Source organism: Eutrigla gurnardus (assembly GCF_963514095.1).
Source record: "Eutrigla gurnardus genome assembly, chromosome: 11".
NCBI classification, from domain to species: domain Eukaryota; kingdom Metazoa; phylum Chordata; class Actinopteri; order Perciformes; family Triglidae; genus Eutrigla; species Eutrigla gurnardus.
The window spans coordinates 15146772-15166184 of NC_139925.1; the positions used below are offsets into that span (position 1 = coordinate 15146772).

Sequence of the window (19413 nt, forward strand, 5' to 3'; positions counted from 1 at the left end):
TCTCTGTCCCATCGGTAAAGCTAATTCTTCTGTAATAGCCCATGGAGACTAACTCCAACAAGCACTGCCCTGTTTTAGTAAATGATGCTCCGGGGAGGCTGAAAAACCATCGTGTGTTTATTGCTGTCGCCCCTGACCTGTGCTGTGGAGCACTTTCATGATCAAAGCATATCTGAAAGGGGCAAAGCAACACTTAGTGAGGGATGGGTTTGTTTCAGGGTGAGAAACTAAAAATAGCAGAAAGGCTAACATTCAATTTGACCGCCATTACAAGGCCTTTTAATTGCTACCTACCAGATACTAGGATTTTAGGAAGTGGGTTGTTGCCAATGAAGTTTTATTACATGGACATAATTACATTTTTACTAAATGACATCTCAAAGAGGCACATGTCCCTTTAAGTTGTATACAGGTTTTATCTTAGGAGGAGCAGTGATTATAATTATCAGGGTGTATTTCTAGTCAGTGTTGGTCTGAGGGCATTACATTCAAAACTGTAAGTGTTTTTATGCTAATTCCTGTAATTAACTGACACACTAATTGGCAGACTGCTCACAGTCTGTCCACTCTCGTTGTCTCTTCTTTTGTAATTTTAGCGTGTCTGTGTGATTTATTTTCGTTGCCATGGTACTCTCGTGTCAATTGCAGATCGGTGCTTTAACGCAACAGCATCTTCTTCTGTCTGTTCAGTTCACTTTTGTTCTTCAAGAGAACTGTAAAATAATATAACCATGGTATTTATCATGAGGGTTTATCATTAACATCACAAAGTGTGCTACAGTGCTATGCTTCAGAGGCATACAGAAAAAAATATTGGAACGTATGACAATACTTAATGCCTTAAGATTTGCCTGCATTATACTTCAGCAGAATGTCTTTGCCAAATTCTCAGCTCTTGTTCCATCTTGCTTTTTCAAATATTTGTAGGTGTTTGGTGTGCAGCAAAACCAGGACTCCTCCAGCCTATCAGACCTAAAAGGAGAAGTAAAAGGAAAGGAGATCGGACAGACGGGGAAAGAGGTTTGATTATGTTATTTTGATAATGGAAATCACACTGGAAAAATTACCTTTGACTCCCAATGTTTCATTAGGCCTCTCTGGTCTGTATCGTATAACAGAATCATCATCAAGAATAAGAAAATGTTATAATGTGAGTCAGGCATTCCCATGGCTTGACCGCCTACTCCCCTATCCTGTTCATGGGAGTAGGCTAGTCCTCCCAGAGACTGACCTAGATCATACTAAGATGACATGCTCAGCCCTCCAGGCAATTACATAGGAATGAGGGGACAGTTGTATGAGCCTTTTCTATCTATGTCTAAGTATTATATGCCCTTAAGATAGATAACATTTTTCTAAGAAAAATGATGAACGTTTATCTCTTCTTAAAACTTTCTTGCTAAGATGACAGTGTTTTTAGGTATACAAGCAGCCTCTAATGAGACAAATTTTGATATAAAAAAAATACAAATACAGGAATATGTCTTAATATCCTGCCTTACATTCCAACAAACCTAATAATTGCCATCATCGTGTATTACATTTCAGATGAACACATATATGCTAATGTCACACATGATCTGTTCTGCATATTTCATGCCACCACTAACGGCTCTTTTTCTGGTTTTGTCACTCCCGGGTCACTCTCTCTTGTCACTCCACCCCCCTCAGGCTCTTCCTGGCGACTCCAGTTGGGTCTCTCAGTGGGCCAGTCTAGCTGCCAATCACACCAGGACGGATCCAGAGGGCTCAGGAGCAGAAACGGCCACCTTCCACCACAAAGAGAGGGGTACGTAGTCTCTTGACTCTAAGACAGAGGTCTTCAAAGTTTTTCAGGCCAAGGACCCCTTGGTTTGTTATGTCACGGTGGAGGGACCCCCTATAACATATAATAAACATACTTTGTAATGATGTAATGATACAATAAGCCATTCAAATAATAATTGTTGACGGATTCATATATTTATAGAACATATTTGAATTCTATGTATGCATTTCACAACATAACATTTAACAAATAGAAATATTTATATATATTTTATTAAAGGTTGTATTTGATTGAATGTGTGTTTTTGGACATATTTAAATTTTTGGGACCCCCTGCAGTAACTCTGCAGACCCCCTGTTGAAGATCTCTGCTCTAAGATAATGAAAAGCTGAATCAATAAATAAGCAGGAGTAAATTCTTGTTTTCAGTTCAGTTTTTAAATACAATTAATTTCCCCTTACATGCACAGTGTAAAGCAGCATTCGAAATAATTTAAATGTGTTTAAATTCATGTAAAGTTAAGTGACTTTATCCATTGTTCTTTAGGAACTGACGCCTTTGAGTCAGGAGCGTCCCTCAGCAGAGGCGAATCCTCCTCCAGTCTGACTGACCGTAAGCGCAGGACCCTCCCCCAGCTCCCTGTAGATGACCCTCAGGCTAAATCAAGCACCAAACCTCTTGGACTGAGGTCAGAGATTGGGGAGAAACAGGACACCGAACCCCAGGAGAAGGAGAACAAAGGAGACGGGGAGTCCCCGACTCCTACGACGGACAGTGAAATGACCAGTAAACGGAAACAAAGCTCCACATCCTCTCCATCCAAGGCTCCTCTCCGGTCCTCTGGCAGCACTGAGCGGAGGAAGAAGTCAGAGGAGAGGAAAGGAGGAGGATCAGGAGAAGGGGGGGAGAAGTCAGGGAAGCCTCTAGTACGCCAGGGCAGCTTTACGATTGAGAAGCCCAGTGCCAATGTTCCTGCAGAGCTTATCCCACGCATCAACAGAGGCGGCAGTGGGCGCGAACGCAGTGACTCCGTGGGCAGCATGGATACTGCTACGCTACTGAAGGACACTGAGGCTGTCATGGCATTCCTGGAGGCCAAACTAAGAGATGAAAACAAACTTGACCAGAAAAGTAGTAAAACTGGCGTACATCTTCGGTCTGACTCTATCTCTCCTGAGTCAGATGTTGACACGGCCAGCACAGCCAGTCATGTGGCTGGAGAGGCAGAGAGGAAAGCATCAGCTGGAGAACATAAACGGCGTTCCTTCAGCAGCATGCACCGGGAGAAGAGCAATATGAGCACAGCTTCCAAGACCAGCGCCACTAACGCAAGCGCCCGTGATCGCTTGGACAGGAAGAAAACAAGAACTGTGGAAGCGACAAGTCGGACTGATGCACGCCGCTCTGTTCAGCCGTCCTCTGCCTCCAGAGCACGGCAGCCTTCTCTGGATCTCACTGATGATGACCAGACTTCTTCCTTCCCCATCTCTGACATCCTCTCCTCAGACCAGGAGACCTACTCTGGACCTTTGGGGCGCTCAGCACACGGACGTGGCTCAGATGATGTTCTCCATTCCAAACTAGATAGCAGGTCTGCCAAAACATCCACCAGTGGATCCTCCAAAACCAGGAGCACTCTCCAGGCAGCCACAACCTCCTCCCTGAGCAAGCAGGCCGCACTGCCTCAGCCACGGCCCACAAGAGCCTCCCTTCTCCGCCGAGCCCGGCTGGGCGATACCTCTGACACGGATCTAGCTGATGCGGACAGGGTGTCTGTCGCTTCTGAGGTGTCCACCACCAGCTCCACTTCTAAGCCACCGTCCGGTCGAAAGGGATTGTCCCGACTGGACATGCTTGCTCAGCCACGTAGGACCCGTCTGGGCTCTATCTCTGCCCGCAGTGACTCAGAGTGTACAGTGACACGAAGCTCCACCTCTTCCCCCCGTCTGTCCGCTGAGACGGCTCTGCGCCTGGGCCTGCGCTCGTCAACACCAACAGAGAACAGGCTGACCCCCAGGATGAGGGCCAACAGTGTGTCAAAACTGAATGAGGCCAAGACTAAGACGACATCTGGATACTGCTCGCCCACAGGTAAGCATGTCGACTGGATGCCTCATTTCTGGTTTATTGTGGGGAAAATGAGAAGAGGGACATTTTATATTAGATTGTTTCTGTAAGTGGTTCTTTGCAAAGAAATAATGTGATGTAATGATATAGTCGACACACACCATTGCTTGCCTCATTGTGTATAAACATTTGTCTGTAAACATTTCCACTGTGTTTTGCGTTGGTTGTCATCGTTCAGAGAGCTCTCAGCCCGAACCTGAGGGCGGTGATGGCGAGGAAGAGCTGATGGGTACTGTACCAGAACTGTCGAGCCTCGATTCGACAGTGTGTGTTTGTGTGTGTAAGCGTGTGTGTCAGACCTGGGTCACAGCAATATACATTTTGCTCAATTCTGTCAATTCGTTTAAAGTCCTTTTTTCGAGAACATTTCTCAATTTGTTGGAATCATTTAACGATTTCAATTTGACAGTCTCGATTGTAGTGTTAGTATATCACATAAAATGATTTCAGTGATGCGATGACCCAGCTCTAGCATATGGTGCCATGTTAACTCTGTGTCTCCCCTCTGACATTCATCAAGTGATGCTGTGATGAAGAATAAATGCTATACTCACACTCTGTGAAAACGTTCTACAACAGTGGAGCTCAACCTTCAACCAATGAGCAAATGGTTTTGGAACAGTGCTCCAGCTTGTGGAGATTTTTATTCATGACACCTTCCCATTTTACCCTTGAGAGACTGATAGAGCGTGGTGTTTTCTCACATCATGGTGCAGCTGGTGTGTGACCATTGTGAAGCAGCTTAACATATGGCGCTATCAAGATCTTATGAAGCTTGCTTTTGTTGGCTGTCTGGAGCTTTTAGATATAGCCAAATATGTGTTTGTTGCAATGTGTCTTGTTTTCAGTGTGGTTTTATCATCACAGCACTCATATCACTGTTGAATAACAACTTAACTAACTATGATACAAAAAAAGAAATGCTTTGTTTCATCAATCGTTATTATTGTTCAAGATGGATGTGCAGTGCACTGCAGAGCATAACATGTTATGGGAACTGAAAGCTCCTTCATTTTATCTCATAAAATAAAGTATATCTATATTTCTTTAAGTTAATGATCAAAAATATCCATACTTGTCCATGATCTACTACTACAGTATTTGAATTCTGTCCGTTCAGAGCAGGCTCGGCTGGGCTCTGCCTCAATAACAAAGCCTCTTTTATTCACAAGCTCATTTATTAACTTCATTAATAACAAATGCTGTAATGTAACAAAGTACAGTAATGTGGACTTGACTAAACGTATGACCCTTCCATTACCTTCACAGTGTCCAGTAGCAGCAGATGGAGACGTCTGCCACCGGAGTACGGCTCCACCTCGGAGGAAGAGTTTGGCTCCAATCGGAATTCTCCGAAGCACGGAGGACGCTCCCACACGCGGCCTCATCACCTCGCCCCGCACCGCAACTTGAGACTTGGCAGCCCGGCGAGCCCAGGCTCCACAGTGGTGACAGGTCCAGGTGGTGGGGTGATCAAACACCGCATGAAAGAGCAGGAGGAGTACATCAAGGACTGGACGGCACACAGCGAGGAGATTGCAAGGTAATTGACCTGTATACGACTGAAATTTCATGAAATGATGTAATGTTTTAATCTAATATTGTAATATGATGTACAGATTCTTGTGTGTGCATGTTGAATGTGTTCATATAGCTGTCTAAAGAACTCCTCCATCTGTCTGATGGTTAACAGGTTATTCCCCTGTGTGCGCAGGATCAGCCAGGACCTGGCTAAGGACTTAGCCATCTTGGCCCGTGAAATCCACGATGTGGCTGGCGAGATCGACTCGGTCAGCTCATCCGGCACGGCACCCAGCACCACCGTCAGCACCGCCGCCACCACCCCGGGATCAGCCATTGACACCCGGGAAGAGGTAGGCCCTGCACGTCCCACGCAGCCGGACATACAGGAGAGCATGAGAAAGGTGCCCGTCTTTCTTCTATTGTTGCCTTACTGCGTGCCATTCCATTGCATCTTTGCCATCCCTCTTGTGTTACTTGGATAAAAATGGCTTCCCTGTTGCTCTGTAACTTCATCTGCTGCGAGAGGTATTCATTTATTACACTCCCATCTGCTCCACTTTCATTCCAGTATTATTTTTGCCACGATATGATTTACTTATCTATACAATTAAAGCTTTCTCTCTCTGACAGAGTTCCTAATTCCTTCATTTCTCATTAATCTTAACTCTCAAAACTAGAATATCATTGTGAGAAGTTTGTCCCGGTTTTTGGAATTTTATTTGACTCTCCTTTCTCCATCTCTCCCTGTATTTGCCCAGTTGGTGGATAGGGTGTTTGACGAGAGCCTCAACTTTAGGAAGATACCGCCTGTGATTTCAACCAACAAGGCACCAGAGATCAACGGCAAGCCGGTGGAGCTCCGCCCCCGTGCCCCTGACAGCGTGGAGCCCCGAGCCCTGAGGAGACGCACCTGGAACAGGGAGGAGGTGAGCATCACAGAGAGCATGACATCAAAAATATACCAACAAAGAGGCTTTCACAAAAACACTTCACCAATCACCTTCAAGTTGCCATATGTCAAACTTCTTCTCTTCTTCTGTGTATTCAGGCAGTGTTGGACAGCCTTCTGCTCAATTCCGTTTCTCAGCTGTCCACCAAGATCAGAAACTCTATCGACAAAACAGCAGGAAAAATCAGGTAATTATACTTTAATAATTTAACCATGAGTTTTTATACAGTGTGTCAATCAATACGGTGTGCCATTGTGTTGCTTTGTATAGATACACTGTGACTGAACATGTGTGCTGTTATTTTTCTCCAGGATATTGTTTAAAGATAAGGACAGAAACTGGGACGAAATTGAGAATAAACTGCGATCGGAGAGTGACATACCACTCCTGAAAACCTCCAACAAGGTAAAGGGTCCAGTCTGTGTGAGAAACATTAAGTAAAGCACACTATTATTGGGTGATGGCTAATCATTTTGTGGTTGTTTCCTCTTCTCTTCAGGAGATCTCCTCAATTCTACTTGAACTGAAGAGAGTTGAGAAGCAGCTTCAGGGTAAAGACACATGCCCACAGTACAATCACACTAATACTAATAATAAACGGTCAACTAAAAACACACTTCAACCAGCTTTTGTATACAATTATGGGTATTTTCAATACAGCATCATTAATTTGTTCATTTGCATTCCACATTAGAGGAGGGCATGAATAGTTAAGCATCAAAAATAGAGACAAAAACGAAGTCTCTGAACATAAATAAACATCTTATGATGTTACTAAGAAACCAACTAAGCCATAAATAATAATATAATCTAAAGTTAATATTATCTGTGAATATACATACACATTGAAAAATCCTTCCACACATTGATTCTCTCCCTGTATCTTTCCCAGTGATCAATGTGATGGTGGACCCAGATGGGACTCTGGACGCCCTGGCCAGCCTCGGCCTGACCAGTCCCACCACCCCTACCAAGCCCCAGTCTGCCAAAACAACGCCCCCCTCTGCTACCAGCCCCAAGTCTGCACCCCTAGCCAAAGAATCCCTCCCAGAGATCCACACCGGGCTTGGAGGATCAGCAGCCTCCGCCAGGGTTCAGGGCTCCTCTGCCAGCACAGAGGAGACTGCACGAGCCCCCAGTCTGAGTCTGGGGTTAAAAGGAGTCGGAGGACTGCCCTTCAACCGCATACGGCCCAGTGGGGAGGAGGCCATCGCACAGAAGTGAACAGAAAGTTTTCCTGAAATCATGTTGTGAATAAACATTCTGGATTGGAGTGCAGATGGCTGGTGACCGGCGTCCACAACAACCAAGCAGGTGTAGAAACATTTTAAGTTGCCATTCTGCTGACTTCATCAGTCTAGGATTATGGGTCAAATCTAAACTAAATTTAGCTATTGTGTTACCATATCTGGCTGGAAATGAAGTGCTTTAACTTACCTAAACCCCAACTGATGCATCATGGATATACACCCGGATGGAAATTCATTCATGAAGGATTTGGACTGAGTCATATTATGAGTGTTTCGACTTAAAACTGCTTACTGGTCAACCTGACTTCCTGATGGACTGAAGGCTACCTGGCTGCTCTCTCAGTGGACATATCTGTGTGGTTGTACAGTGTCCTCCTCTTGCCTTCTCCATGTGTCTGGACCCTATGTACACTAAGGACATGCCTTAAAACAGATCCTCAATAATAGCCCCCTCAAATGATATACAGAACAACTTATAAGACTTTAATACACTTATTTCAGACAAACAATGCATTGTAAAATACCAATTATGTTCTGTTTACACTATGATGAAATACAACATACTGCAGTGATTTATTAGCTCTTGTTCAGTACAAAGAATATTTCAGCAGCCTTAAGAAACCACTCTTTCAAACCACATATTCATAAAGAATTGATTTACGCCTGACGCAGAATTGCAGATGTTTTAGATATTTCATAACTTAACCGTCCACTGACGCATCTTTGAAACGGACTCTGTTGAAAAGGATTTAGAGTGCCTCCCAATGTCCATCCTATTTCTCCTTTACCCGTTATGTTTTACTCTTCCCCTCCCTTCCTTTCTCTTCCCAGTAGTTTGGAAAAGTGTGTCACTCCAGTAGCATGTATAGGACAGAGCCGAGAGCTTTCCTCCTGCAAGTTGGTGTCTGTGTTGATCTTACTAATACTGAATGGTAGTTTTACACAATAGTAACAGCCTTTGGGAAAATAATGATCATTTTCAGAGAAAATAATCACCAAAGTTAACAAGTTTAAATGATATTGTCATTTTGAAACAGAGCCATCATGAAATTCCTCTGTTGTGCAAAAGCCTGAGAATCTGTATTTAAAATATGGCAGTTCATCTTTTATGCCCCCCCCTCTGCAGTTCACCCTTTTTCTCTGAATGTCAAATCCATTTTTCATTCACAAAGCTTATTTATTATAATGAAATCTTTCCTGCCATGTCTGTTTTGGCCCATGTGACATGGCCTGTGAGAATCAGTGCCCTTAGCTATTTGACACAGTGAACCCACTCAAGTGTCCTATGATTTACTCTTTCCAGTTACGGATGACGTGGCGTGTTTTTTAAACTAGTAATGACGAGCAAAGAAAATAACTGTTTAAACTAAATATTTTATAATATTTAGATAATGGTTTTGTATATATTGTAGAACTTTAGTTTTTCATGCTTTGAATCGCCTCACAATAAAGTTAATTTCTTTGTCACCTCAAAATCTGAACATGGAAAAGCTGCTGGAATTGGCTTTGGTTAATATTTTGTCAAAAAAGTGTCAGTGAGTAGAAATGAACTCATTTTTGAAAATAAGCTCCCCATCTATTTTATGAATTTTGCTTGTAATGCGGCATCATATCAGTGTATATAGGTGCATTGTTCTATTTCCACCAGGGGGGGGGCCGATACTACCGATACTGTAGTATTGCAGAGACAGTATAGTAAACCTCTTTCTCATTGAGTTTGCTGCTTTTCTAGTTACTTTACGGGGAATGATTCTTAATCTATCTTCAGCTTATAGTCTGTGTTCTAGAGTTAAATGACTAAAAGGCAGTATATTAGTACTTAGATACTCTTGCAATAGTGAATTTAGGTACCAGAATACATGTTTTCTTCTCTCTGTATACTGTACAATGTTTTTCAATGCCTCGAAGTGCCCATTTTGACTCTAGAGGGGCATTGATTGAAAGAAAAGAAAAAGACATAGTTGTCTGAAAGATTTCTCTTATTTTGCACATCAGATTGTGGTAGTTTTTCATACAGAAGTAGTGAAGAAGCAGTGAAAGGCTGCATCAAATGTCAAATGGTTTGACAGAATATCACTTTGATATCAGAAGTGACTGCCTTGCCTCTCTGGAACTATTCTGTCTGTACAAACGAAGCCTCTAATCGTGTTTTTCCCCCTTCCCCCACGTTTTATCAAAAGTATTGAAATTAGGGGACTGTGAATGCTAGGTACATGTTTATTTTTTAAATGCTACATGCGTCATCTGATCTGTGTTTTCTGTCATTTTTGTAAAAAAAAACAAACAATTTTATTTATTTTATTTTGTTTAATATTTTGTGGATGTTTCATGCATTTTATATTTGTTCAACTATCTGCATTGTTTCTTACTGTCAATAAAACAGAGCCATTCACTTTTTTCTCTGTTTTCATTTGACTCGGCATTAAGAGAGACTGACTTGAGATTACCATTTCTGTGGGATTCAGCTTTTGAAAATTAAACTTTCTCTTCACAAGCAGCCATTGAACTTTTTAAATCAAAGACAAGGCCAAGGGTTTATTCAGATTGAATTTCCATAATGCTTACTGAATAAAAGTAGACGTCTCATCTCTAAACCACTAATCATGTCTCGACTGAAAATGCAAATGAATGAGCTAAGCTTTTGTGATGCTCGAACTCTAAAATATTTGCATGATTAAGTGTTTGAATCTTTTTAGAGAAATGGCAACCGTAGACTGGATACGGAGACTATTAATGTGGGATTACATATATAAGCACCATTAAACATTGAAACCACAGCATCAGCTGTATGCTGCAAACTAAGGCAAGTGGCTACATGACATCTTGGTTAACACATGGTAATGAATAACAAAGAGTATCTCACTAACAAACTATTATTTGAGACCAACAGCAGTAAATCTGGCAAGTCTCTTACAACATGTTCACAGACCCATGATTCCAATCGTCAACTGCAGTGATTCAATTTTTCTTCACAACAGCAGACTAATTCTGTCTATTATGTGCTTACAAAAAGCATGGAGGCAAAGAGAGCAACACTGTGTGCAATGTAGTAAAAAATAAGTCACATTTTAGTTTTCTTCACATCTTTAAAAATAGCCTTTTGGTTTGAAGAATATTAAATGAGGACAAACGAGACTCTGTTGTTGTGAAGTGCATTTTATTATAACTGATGGTTTTGTTTGACTCTAATTCTTCATGACAAACTGGTGAGGTCGAAAATTAACAGTAATCGTCACACGACCGACGTGGACATTGATGGCAGGATGGTCTGTTCCAGGTGACGGCAGTTAGCCGGGGGGCCACGCCAGACTGCGTCCACCCAGGACGTGGATGTGGATGTGGTAGACCGACTGGCCTCCATCCGGCCCATCATTGACCACAATCCTGTAGCCTTTAGACAGACCCGCCTTTTGAGCACACTTCTTCGCTACTATCATCATGTGGCCCAACAACTAAGAGACAGAGAGAATGAATGATTATACATGTACACTGAGACAAGCATTTAGCTGTTTAAAGAGTTCCATCTAGTGGTCACTGTTGTTGGACAAATCACAACAGTACTTACTGCAGCGTCACTATCCTCAGCTTGTGACAGTTGAACAATTGGCTTTTTTGGCACGATGAGGATGTGAGTGGGAGCTTGAGGAGAAATATCCGGGAAGGCCACACACTGAAATACAAATAATTTAAAAAAAATCAGAAGATTAACTCGTGTACACAGCTTTGGTGTTGGTTTACACCGAGTGGTCAGAAAATTACAGACATTCATTCATATAATGTAATGCAATAAATGCTACCTCAATTTGTACTTCTACTATAGTTGTTTATGCTCCACATGGTTTGCTGTTGCATGTTGTGATCATGCTAATGTTATCCACCATGTTGTCAACCTCATCTGCTGTATATATACATTTGTTGCAGTTATATTACATGGTCATATACATGAAGAAGTACATATGCAATGAAATGCATCTGCCCTGGTTATCTTTACCCTTAAAACCATATACAATAATAATATATGAAGGTACTCCAAGTATCTACAAGTAACTACAAGTCTATTGCACAATTAAAAAGTGGGTAAAAGTAAAAGTGAAAGAGACGTACAAAGAAATAAAACATTGTATGCAGGCAGACCAGTAGATATGGTGCTTTTCACTCCTCTAAAGCAACTTCTGCAGGATTAACTGTCTTTACACATTCGGGTTTGGTTTGGTTTTATTCTGTCATAGACGCACACATACACACTTGTCTGAAGTAATGACAGTAACGTTGACGTTACAGTACCGGGTTCTGCGAAGCTAGCGGAGCTAACGTTAGCTAACCGAGCAGCAGCGCTTCCTGTTGCAGCCCGGCTATATTTAGGAGTTTAACCGTCTCCTGTTACCTGCTCGTCTTCATACAGTAGCTCTACAGGAATCTCTTTGCGTATAATTTTCCCAAATATCGTGTCTCCGCCCGCCTTGGCCACCTGCGCTTTTGCCATTTCATCAGCCATGTTGGCGCAGATGAGAGCAGCCGCTTGTCAGCAACGATTTTTGATTTCTCCTAAACTACAAAAACGCGTCATAATACTAAACTCTGTAGTGATTGGCCATTGGTACTTCCGTCCTTCCCCGCCCGGAAATGAGCTAAAGAAGTCAAGATGGGAACTCGTTTGAAGGTGAGGGTATAATCGTGCTTTATTTTTCAATAACAACCTAAAACAACGTTTCCTTTCCGTGTCTCGATGGTTTGAGTATATAAAGCATTAGCTAAACAGATGGCTGAAATGAGAGGGAACTGTTACCGGTATCCGAAAATGCTTCCGTTCAAGTAACAACTGTCACGATTGTGATGTTGCTAAAGCTGAATATCTGTATGAACGCAGGTCCTAAACGCGTTTAAAGCGCTGCACAGAACAAGGATGGATGTATTCAAAGACGATGCCAGAGCACTGACGGGTGAGTTTACATTATATGTTGGTTGGGTTCCAAGCAGAGGAACATCTCTGGTGAGGGTTGGTAATGAAGACTCAACAAAGTTTTACCCAAACACCAGATCATGTAATGCATGCTCAAATCAAATCCATATTTTGTTCTCTTTCTACAAAGCTGCACGATTAAAGATCAACGAGGAGTTTCGAAAAAACCAAAATGAAACGTCAGAAGAAAACATTAAGAAGGTACAGTGACAGAGCAACCGATAATCACATTGTTTGTATATAGATCGTATATTTAATTTGGTGTATGTGATATGCTACTGTATTCTGTCATTTTTTCACTGCAGTAATGAACTCCCATGCACAGGCCCAGGGGCCCAAGTCGACAATTTACTCATCTAAATCCTTTCACATTGAGTCTCTGCAGATACAAAGTCACATTTTTTTAGGTTGGGGAGCACTACGATAAGAATAGGGTATAATAAAATAAAAAAAATCAGCATTGTAAAGGATTTAGAAAGCATCTCCAGCATCATAAAATACTGACATTCCCTTTTGAAGCACATTAGATGTAAGTTTAACTTAGATGCTAAACAAATGGGTGGGGGGGCTGCTATGTATGAAGAGGGTTAGTTTACATGTTTGCGCCCAGAGACCCATTGTCTCATTACCCTTCTGCTTTTACAGATGCTCAAAATGGGATCAGATGTGGAAGCTGTTCTTCGAGAGGCTGTGTTACAAATGGAGCATGTTGGAGATAAGACACTCGGTATGTTTTTATGTTTCTCCTCTCCTGTCTTTTTCCTTGCTAGAAAGTAACATGCGTATGCAAATAATATACAACAGGAATATTGAATTCTCTCCGCCATATGCTATATTTATTTTCCTGTCTATCTCTGTCTCAGTGCTTCGACCCAGAGAGAACCTTCTCCTAGAAAATGTGCCCTATTGTGACCAGCCCCGGAAAAAGTCATGACGGACTATCTGATTACATCATTCACATAAAAAACATTTGACTCATCCAATACCATCCGTCTGCATGTTAAAGGATTTCAGCTTGTTCAGGATCTCCTGAACAAAGAACATTTTGAAGATCAACCTCGTTTTGATTCCCTGAAGGTCTCCGCTTTCTCAGAAATCTTTGCTATAAACGGATTGCTGTAATTTCATGTACATAATTTTGTCAAATTAAATTAAAATGTGTTTTAATTGGGGAGTTTTCTGCCTACTTTCCAGTTGCTTGGGGGGAATGTTAATTTACTGCTACTAAAAATGTTTTATTGTGTTCTGATTAAAGAGGAGTGTTCCCAGATTATCTCCGGTTTAATTTGGTGTTCAACTCACTAAAAATGAAATGATTTAGCATGACAGTGGTCAGGAAAGACCATGACAACTTCCCAGAATGCATGCCTGCTGTTGTTTTGTTGTATTATTTTTAGCGTATTATTATTTTAAATGTGAAATGAAATCAGTTATAAAGGTGTGACAAAGGAGAAATGAGTGAGATTATATTTTAATATTTTTTTCAAACCAGACAAGTGTTTCTTTCTACACAGACAGTGGAACAAACCCAGTGATACAAGGTTACATAGCAAGTCTTCTTCTCGTGGACCCACACAGACTAAAAATGATGCTGGAATGTCATGTTTGTAAATGCATCTTGTGTCTCTTTCATACAGATAATATATACTAGAGGAATAATACAGTGTATGCTATACAATTGGTATTCTTTAACAGAACACCCAATTTGCTAGCATAAAAGACAAACATGACATGCATAGTGACTTTATACGAGATATAGCAAAACATAATATACCTAATAATGTTTAAAATAGTTTAACTTCGAGCTATAAATTGAGCAGAAACAAGTCCTACTTTGATGTGACGCAGCCAGTACAAAGCAAGCACTGCATTTCCCACAATGCTCATCACGGAGAACGACTTATTACATCATCGATATGCGCCGTTACTCTGGCAACGTTTGTTCAGATATTTTTCCCTGGGCTGGAGCCTTTAAGCTAGCTGTTAGTTAGCTTGTGAAGTTGTTAAAGTGTGTAAAATGTCAAATGTAATACCAAAACTAAGGTGGGGATCATCTTGTATGGAAGTTTTCTTATTTTTTCAACACGTTTTCGTATAAATAATAGCATGTCGCGTTTGTGTTGTATGTGTAAGCTCGGACACGCTATGGGAGCAGGCTGCTGCGGAGGTCACCAGCCGGGGAGCCGAAGTCGGGGAGGAGGTCGGAGGAGACGCTGTCAGCGACAGGACTGTGTTTCTGATGGGGAGCAAGGTTGGGGTATGTTTTCTGTCGGGCCGGAGAAGGATTGTCCTTTAACTTGCATACATTAGCTAGTGAGCCCATGTTTGCTTCTTTTTCAGGGTAAAACATCCATTCTGCTCAGATGCCTCGACAGGTGAGTCTGTGTGTTTTCAACATGTCAAAGTAGGCAAATCTAGCCTCATGGTAACCCTGTTTGTATTCTGTATGCAATGGAATAGGAACAGGATGCATAATGTATAATGTAAGGTCAAAGGTCCATTTAATACCCCTCAAAGCTTTTAGCTGCATTTTACAGTCTTCTTCACACCACAATATTATGTATATTGTAGCTTACTGCAGGGTCGCTACACTATGTTGTAAGCTGTGAACGTTAATAAATCGATCTTGTCCCTTTTGCTTTGTTTAACAAGAATGATAGTGGTTTGTTTTTATCATCCACCAGGGATGAACCCTCCAAGCCAACTCTGGCTCTGGAGTACACTTTCGGCAGACGGGCACGAGGTCACAACACAGTAAGGAAGTCCTGTTAGTCTTGGATAAAGTAGGATAAAGTCAAACAACTGATAATCCTGTTAAACTGTGGCCTCTTCAAACCCTGTCATTGTTTGGGTTTAGATGAATAAGAAGGAGCTGTGTGGAAACTAAACCCTTAGAACAGAAAATGACTTCACCACAGCAACCAGTACAATTGTGCATACTGTGTAAAATGAGATGGTATCAGAAAAAGTGATAGTCTGGTGGTTTCACCTTTCAGCCCAAAGACATAGCCCACGTATGGGAACTGGGAGGAGGGACCTCTTTGTCAGACCTGGTCCAGATCCCCATCACTCCTGTCAGTATTAGGTAGGTCACTGTAACGGAGGTCCTGTTGTTTTCACTGTTAACAGTTTCAGAGTAATGGACAGTGTTTGACATGTTCTAAATGTGTATTATCAGTTAGAATACATTAGTGTGGTTAGAACAAGTGTGTCATGCCAATACAGGAGTAAAGAAGGACGTTTTATATATCCAGCCAGAGCACCAAAACCTTCCTGTCTTTCCCCAGGTCTCTCTCTGTCATCCTCATCCTGGACCTGTCTGAACCCAATGCCCTGTGGGGAACCCTGGAAAAGCTGCTGCAGGCAACACAAGATCAGCTGGAGAAAGCCTCTTCTCAGGCACAACAGGCACAGAAATCCCAACCTGGAGCCAAACACCAGACGCCTGTCCACTCAGCAGCACGTGTGTTACCTAAAGACTATCCCGTAAGAGCTCAGCTCATTACATTTGCCATTATAGCAGCAGCATCTTTTTTTTCAGTCCAGGGCAACGCATAGTAGTATTTTTCATAGAAACTGGAACAAATTGAAATGTGAAAAGACATTGTGGTTTTATAGCTATATATTTATATATCAAATTCACCAAATCCCATCTGACAGTGCAGACAAAATCGAATTAAAGTGTGTAAGGGTTTTTTGAAGATGAAAGGTGTTTTTGTCAACAGGACAGAGAGCTGATCAGTCCATTTCCTGTTCCTCTGCTGATCGTTGGCAGCAAATATGACATCTTTCAGGTAAAACAATTGCTTCAGTCTAAATATTGTCTATTGCGGTGGTCTCATGGTGGCTGAATGGCATACGTTTAATGATATTTAAAAATGCTTGTTCTTTGTTGTTAGAAGGTTTAGAGTGCTATAGTTACATTGGTGTAACACGTTATTGAGGGAGAGGTTTTGTCCATATGTGTTGCAGGAATTTGACTCCGATAAGAGGAAAGTGGTTAGTAAAACACTGCGTTTTGTTGCGCACTACTACGCTGCCTCTCTTATTGTAAGTGTTTTTTCTCATACATACAGCATATTTACATTTAACGTTTTGTAACTGCTTTGTCATACCAATACATTATATTAACTGTTGCTGACCCAATTTTCTTCTATTCCATTTTCCTTTTTCTTCCTGTGTCTCATTTTTTCATCAGTTCACAAGCATCAAGTCGGAGAGCCTAATGTCTAAAACCAAGAGCTTCTTCTCCCACCTGGCTTTCGGCCTGGACCGAGGGTGAGCAGCAACACTCATTGTATACTGACTAGTAGTGGAATCTAATGCGTTGGTATTAGTTGTATTTTTTATACTTCTTTATGTTGTGATCAGGAAAGCTATGTCCTGTGACTCCACCAAGCCTCTCATCATTCCAGCAGGCTCTGACTCCTTCAGCCAAATAGGTAAGCACAGCACCGCTCGGTGGCCAGAGGCAGTAATGCATTTAAACAGACTTAAATGCTATTGCTTTGCTGTGTTGTAAGTCATACTCCTGCTTTAGAGCCACCTTCTGCCTTGATGCTGATGTCATACAGTGTTTAAAATAATGTTCATGTTGCTTTAGGTTCCCCTCCTACTACTGATGTAGACATTACTTCTCTGCATGCCAAAAACCCAAAGGACCTCTGGAAGAAAGTCTATGAGCGTGTCTTCCCTCAAGAGGTAGTTGAATCACTGGCAGCACCTTCAAATGTCGCTGCTTCCATTTACAAAACAGACTATGAAAAGCCTGAGATGTTGTACTGATCTCTCAGCTATAACTAAAAACTGTTTCCTTAAACCTGCCAGTCATTATGTTATCTTCGCTGATCTCAGTATTCTTTGCAAGTTCTGTATTTTTTGCCATGATGAGTCTGATAGTGGCACGGAACATGGTTTTCCTTGAGCACTTAAAGGTGCTGTGGACACACTAAGCACACTGACTTCCCATTTACCTCCGTGAAGAAATAGGAACTAGTCCATCTTTCTTGGAAAACCCAGAACTGTGTCCACTTTTCTCCTTTTTGACAAAGACATTTTCCAGAAATGTTCCAGTAGCCTACACCTGACAGTGATGTGTCATACAGCCTGTATGTAAACACGTGGGATCTATAATAGTGTATCCAGCATATGGTCTGCTACTCTAGACAAATAGGAATAGCAGTGCATTTTTATGTGAAGGTTCTGGCCCTCCATCCACATGTTTGCATATGTCTGCACTAGACTTTTAAGAAAATAAACACCCTCCCACTGGATGGTCATATTTACAGAATTCCCACATATACATGGTCATGTTTTCACATGCAAACACCCCTATAATCAGTCCATTTGTAATGTTTTCTGCCCATCTAACTGACTTTGTCTTTGCAGAAAACAAGTGAGCACAGGGAACTAAAGGATCCAGCTAAAAACCCACAATACAGTGAGCCTCAGATTGATGCAATGAGAGCCCAGAAAGATCAGGTAACACATCTTGACCAATCACATGCTTGCATGCGTTGTATACTTTATAGCGAAGCACATCATTAACCTATGACTTTGGACAGATGCTTCTGCAATCAGTGTTATGACTCATGAGTTGGCAGCACGGCGATCAGTCAGTGTTCACCAGAAATTAGACTTCATGTGTCTGTGCTTTCTGACCTTGACCTTTGACCTGAAGCGGAACACGTTTTGAGAAAAATAACAGATTTTAACAACAGTAAAAGGTAAATGAAGAAGAGACAGGGTGACATTCACAGCACTCAAGATGTTTAATAATGGTGTGTTGAGGTCACTGCCTTAATTAAGCTGAATTAAATAAGATTTCACATTTTAGCAGAGAGACAAATAGATCTGCTGTTGATCGCTGTCTTGTGGACTCTGCTCCACATCTGTGTTAAACAAGGCCAGTGTTCCAGAGTAACCTTCTGTCCTTCAGCAGCCTCCAGCAGTCTGTCATTGTCTCATTAACAGGCTGTAATAATCAGCCTGTCCCGATGCCACTCTGGCACTTGAACTGCAGTGACCTCACAATGCTCTTATCGACTGACTGACTCACCTGATACTGGTGAACTGGCTGTTCCATTGGACGGCACATAATATACTTGGGTAACTAAGAGAAAAATGGGTTAAAATGTTATTCTCAGTCCTCAGAGAGTATTCTGCTCATCTGGTTTCAAAAGGAAGAGCTCTAACAAACGCAATAAAACATTTGCAAAGTGAATTTTTGTGTTGAAACATGTGTTTTTCTTTTCTCTTTTTTCCCTGTGTTTTCAGGAGTTGGAGCAGTATAAGAGGAATGCAGCTAAGTCATGGAAAGGACTGGAGCTGGAGACATGAGATGATCAGCTTCCCGGTCACACACGCTCACTGCTTTTTATATTATTGCAAATACAGCGCTCACTTAACTTTATTTATTTCCTTTTGTGTAATTGTGTCCATGTTAGACATTACAAAACTGCTTGTATATTGAAGATAAAAATGTTTTCTAAAAAAATAAACAATTTTACATTATTACAATAAGCATCACTTCCTATTCGCCATACATCACGATCACAATATTAAAAAAAGAAGGTAATACATACAGTACATACAAGACATTTAAGTACTTAGAACCTGAATAACCTTCTGTTACTGGACGATACACAGCGTCATTACATTTTTAATCAAACTGGTGGATTAATAGCTTATAGTTTATTTTACAACTTTGTATACATTATTATATAAGTAATTAATTTGTACAGATATTTGTTCTGTTGTTGTGCCATTTAAACTATACAGGACCTTAGGTTGAATCTGTGCGGTCTGGCTTAGACATGGTTTTAGCCTAATCGC

At 41.5% G+C, this 19413-nt stretch overlaps 4 protein-coding genes across 12 annotated transcripts in view; 3 read left to right on the forward strand and 1 right to left on the reverse strand.

Moving 5' to 3' along the window:
• cep170aa (centrosomal protein 170Aa) overlaps positions 1 to 10011 on the forward strand; it is a 38312-nt gene extending 28301 nt beyond the window's left edge. For 2 of the 8 annotated variants that reach the window (XM_084021867.1, XM_084021874.1), the window contains 11 exons: positions 928 to 1020; positions 1672 to 1789; positions 2315 to 3859; positions 4074 to 4124; positions 5165 to 5438; positions 5589 to 5820; positions 6178 to 6345; positions 6468 to 6556; positions 6681 to 6774; positions 6869 to 6920; positions 7262 to 10011. In XM_084021867.1, the coding sequence (XP_083877993.1) occupies positions 928 to 1020; positions 1672 to 1789; positions 2315 to 3859; positions 4074 to 4124; positions 5165 to 5438; positions 5589 to 5820; positions 6178 to 6345; positions 6468 to 6556; positions 6681 to 6774; positions 6869 to 6920; positions 7262 to 7593 (3048 nt within the window). In that variant the 3' untranslated portion in view covers positions 7594 to 10011. The remainder of the gene's footprint in view (positions 1 to 927; positions 1021 to 1671; positions 1790 to 2314; positions 3860 to 4073; positions 4125 to 5164; positions 5439 to 5588; positions 5821 to 6177; positions 6346 to 6467; positions 6557 to 6680; positions 6775 to 6868; positions 6921 to 7261) is intronic. The other 6 variants (XM_084021870.1, XM_084021872.1, XM_084021868.1 and 3 more) reach the window with 6 other exon arrangements.
• Positions 10012 to 10759: 748 nt separating this feature from the next.
• hint1 (histidine triad nucleotide binding protein 1) lies at positions 10760 to 12164 on the reverse strand. The gene is made up of 3 exons (XM_084021877.1): positions 12004 to 12164; positions 11185 to 11289; positions 10760 to 11071 (listed from the first exon to the last, which is right to left on the reverse strand). The coding sequence occupies exons 1-3, from the start codon at positions 12112 to 12114 to the stop codon at positions 10907 to 10909; spliced, it is 381 nt and encodes a 126-aa protein (XP_083878003.1). The 5' UTR covers positions 12115 to 12164; the 3' UTR covers positions 10760 to 10906.
• A 55-nt stretch (positions 12165 to 12219) lies between these two features.
• lyrm7 (LYR motif containing 7) lies at positions 12220 to 13751 on the forward strand. Its single transcript, XM_084021878.1, has 5 exons — positions 12220 to 12279; positions 12487 to 12559; positions 12710 to 12780; positions 13225 to 13306; positions 13443 to 13751. Exons 1-5 carry the CDS (start codon positions 12262 to 12264, stop codon positions 13511 to 13513), a joined length of 315 nt encoding a protein of 104 aa, XP_083878004.1. The 5' UTR covers positions 12220 to 12261; the 3' UTR covers positions 13514 to 13751.
• Positions 13752 to 14498: 747 nt separating this feature from the next.
• On the forward strand, positions 14499 to 19406 carry dync2li1 (dynein, cytoplasmic 2, light intermediate chain 1). Of its 2 annotated transcripts, none has more exons than XM_084021136.1 (13): positions 14499 to 14622; positions 14713 to 14836; positions 14920 to 14954; positions 15264 to 15333; positions 15576 to 15664; positions 15867 to 16065; positions 16305 to 16373; positions 16552 to 16629; positions 16778 to 16857; positions 16951 to 17021; positions 17183 to 17280; positions 17968 to 18060; positions 18856 to 19406. In XM_084021136.1, exons 1-13 carry the CDS (start codon positions 14597 to 14599, stop codon positions 18916 to 18918), a joined length of 1095 nt encoding a protein of 364 aa, XP_083877262.1. In that variant the 5' UTR covers positions 14499 to 14596; the 3' UTR covers positions 18919 to 19406. The 2 variants fall into 2 exon arrangements, with proteins under 2 accessions (XP_083877262.1, XP_083877263.1); XM_084021137.1 differs by having other exon boundaries at positions 16552 to 16578.
• The last annotated feature ends 7 nt before the right edge of the window (positions 19407 to 19413 follow it).

Coding starts and splice junctions, on each gene's coding strand:
- lyrm7 (XM_084021878.1), top strand. Junction 12,781..13,224: donor CAGAAGAAAACATTAAGAAG/GTACAGTGACAG, acceptor CTGCTTTTACAG/ATGCTCAAAATGGGATCAGA. Junction 13,307..13,442: donor TGTTGGAGATAAGACACTCG/GTATGTTTTTAT, acceptor TCTCTGTCTCAG/TGCTTCGACCCAGAGAGAAC.
- dync2li1 (XM_084021136.1), top strand. CDS start 14,597: ATGTCAAATGTAATACCAAAACTAAG. Junction 15,665..15,866: donor ATCACTCCTGTCAGTATTAG/GTAGGTCACTGT, acceptor GTCTTTCCCCAG/GTCTCTCTCTGTCATCCTCA. Junction 17,281..17,967: donor AGCGTGTCTTCCCTCAAGAG/GTAGTTGAATCA, acceptor TTGTCTTTGCAG/AAAACAAGTGAGCACAGGGA.
- hint1 (XM_084021877.1), bottom strand. CDS start 12,114: ATGGCTGATGAAATGGCAAAAGCGCAGGTGGCCAAGGCGGGCGGAGAC. Junction 11,290..12,003: donor TACTGTATGAAGACGAGCAG/GTAACAGGAGAC, acceptor TTTGTATTTCAG/TGTGTGGCCTTCCCGGATAT. Junction 11,072..11,184: donor CTGAGGATAGTGACGCTGCA/GTAAGTACTGTT, acceptor TCTGTCTCTTAG/TTGTTGGGCCACATGATGAT.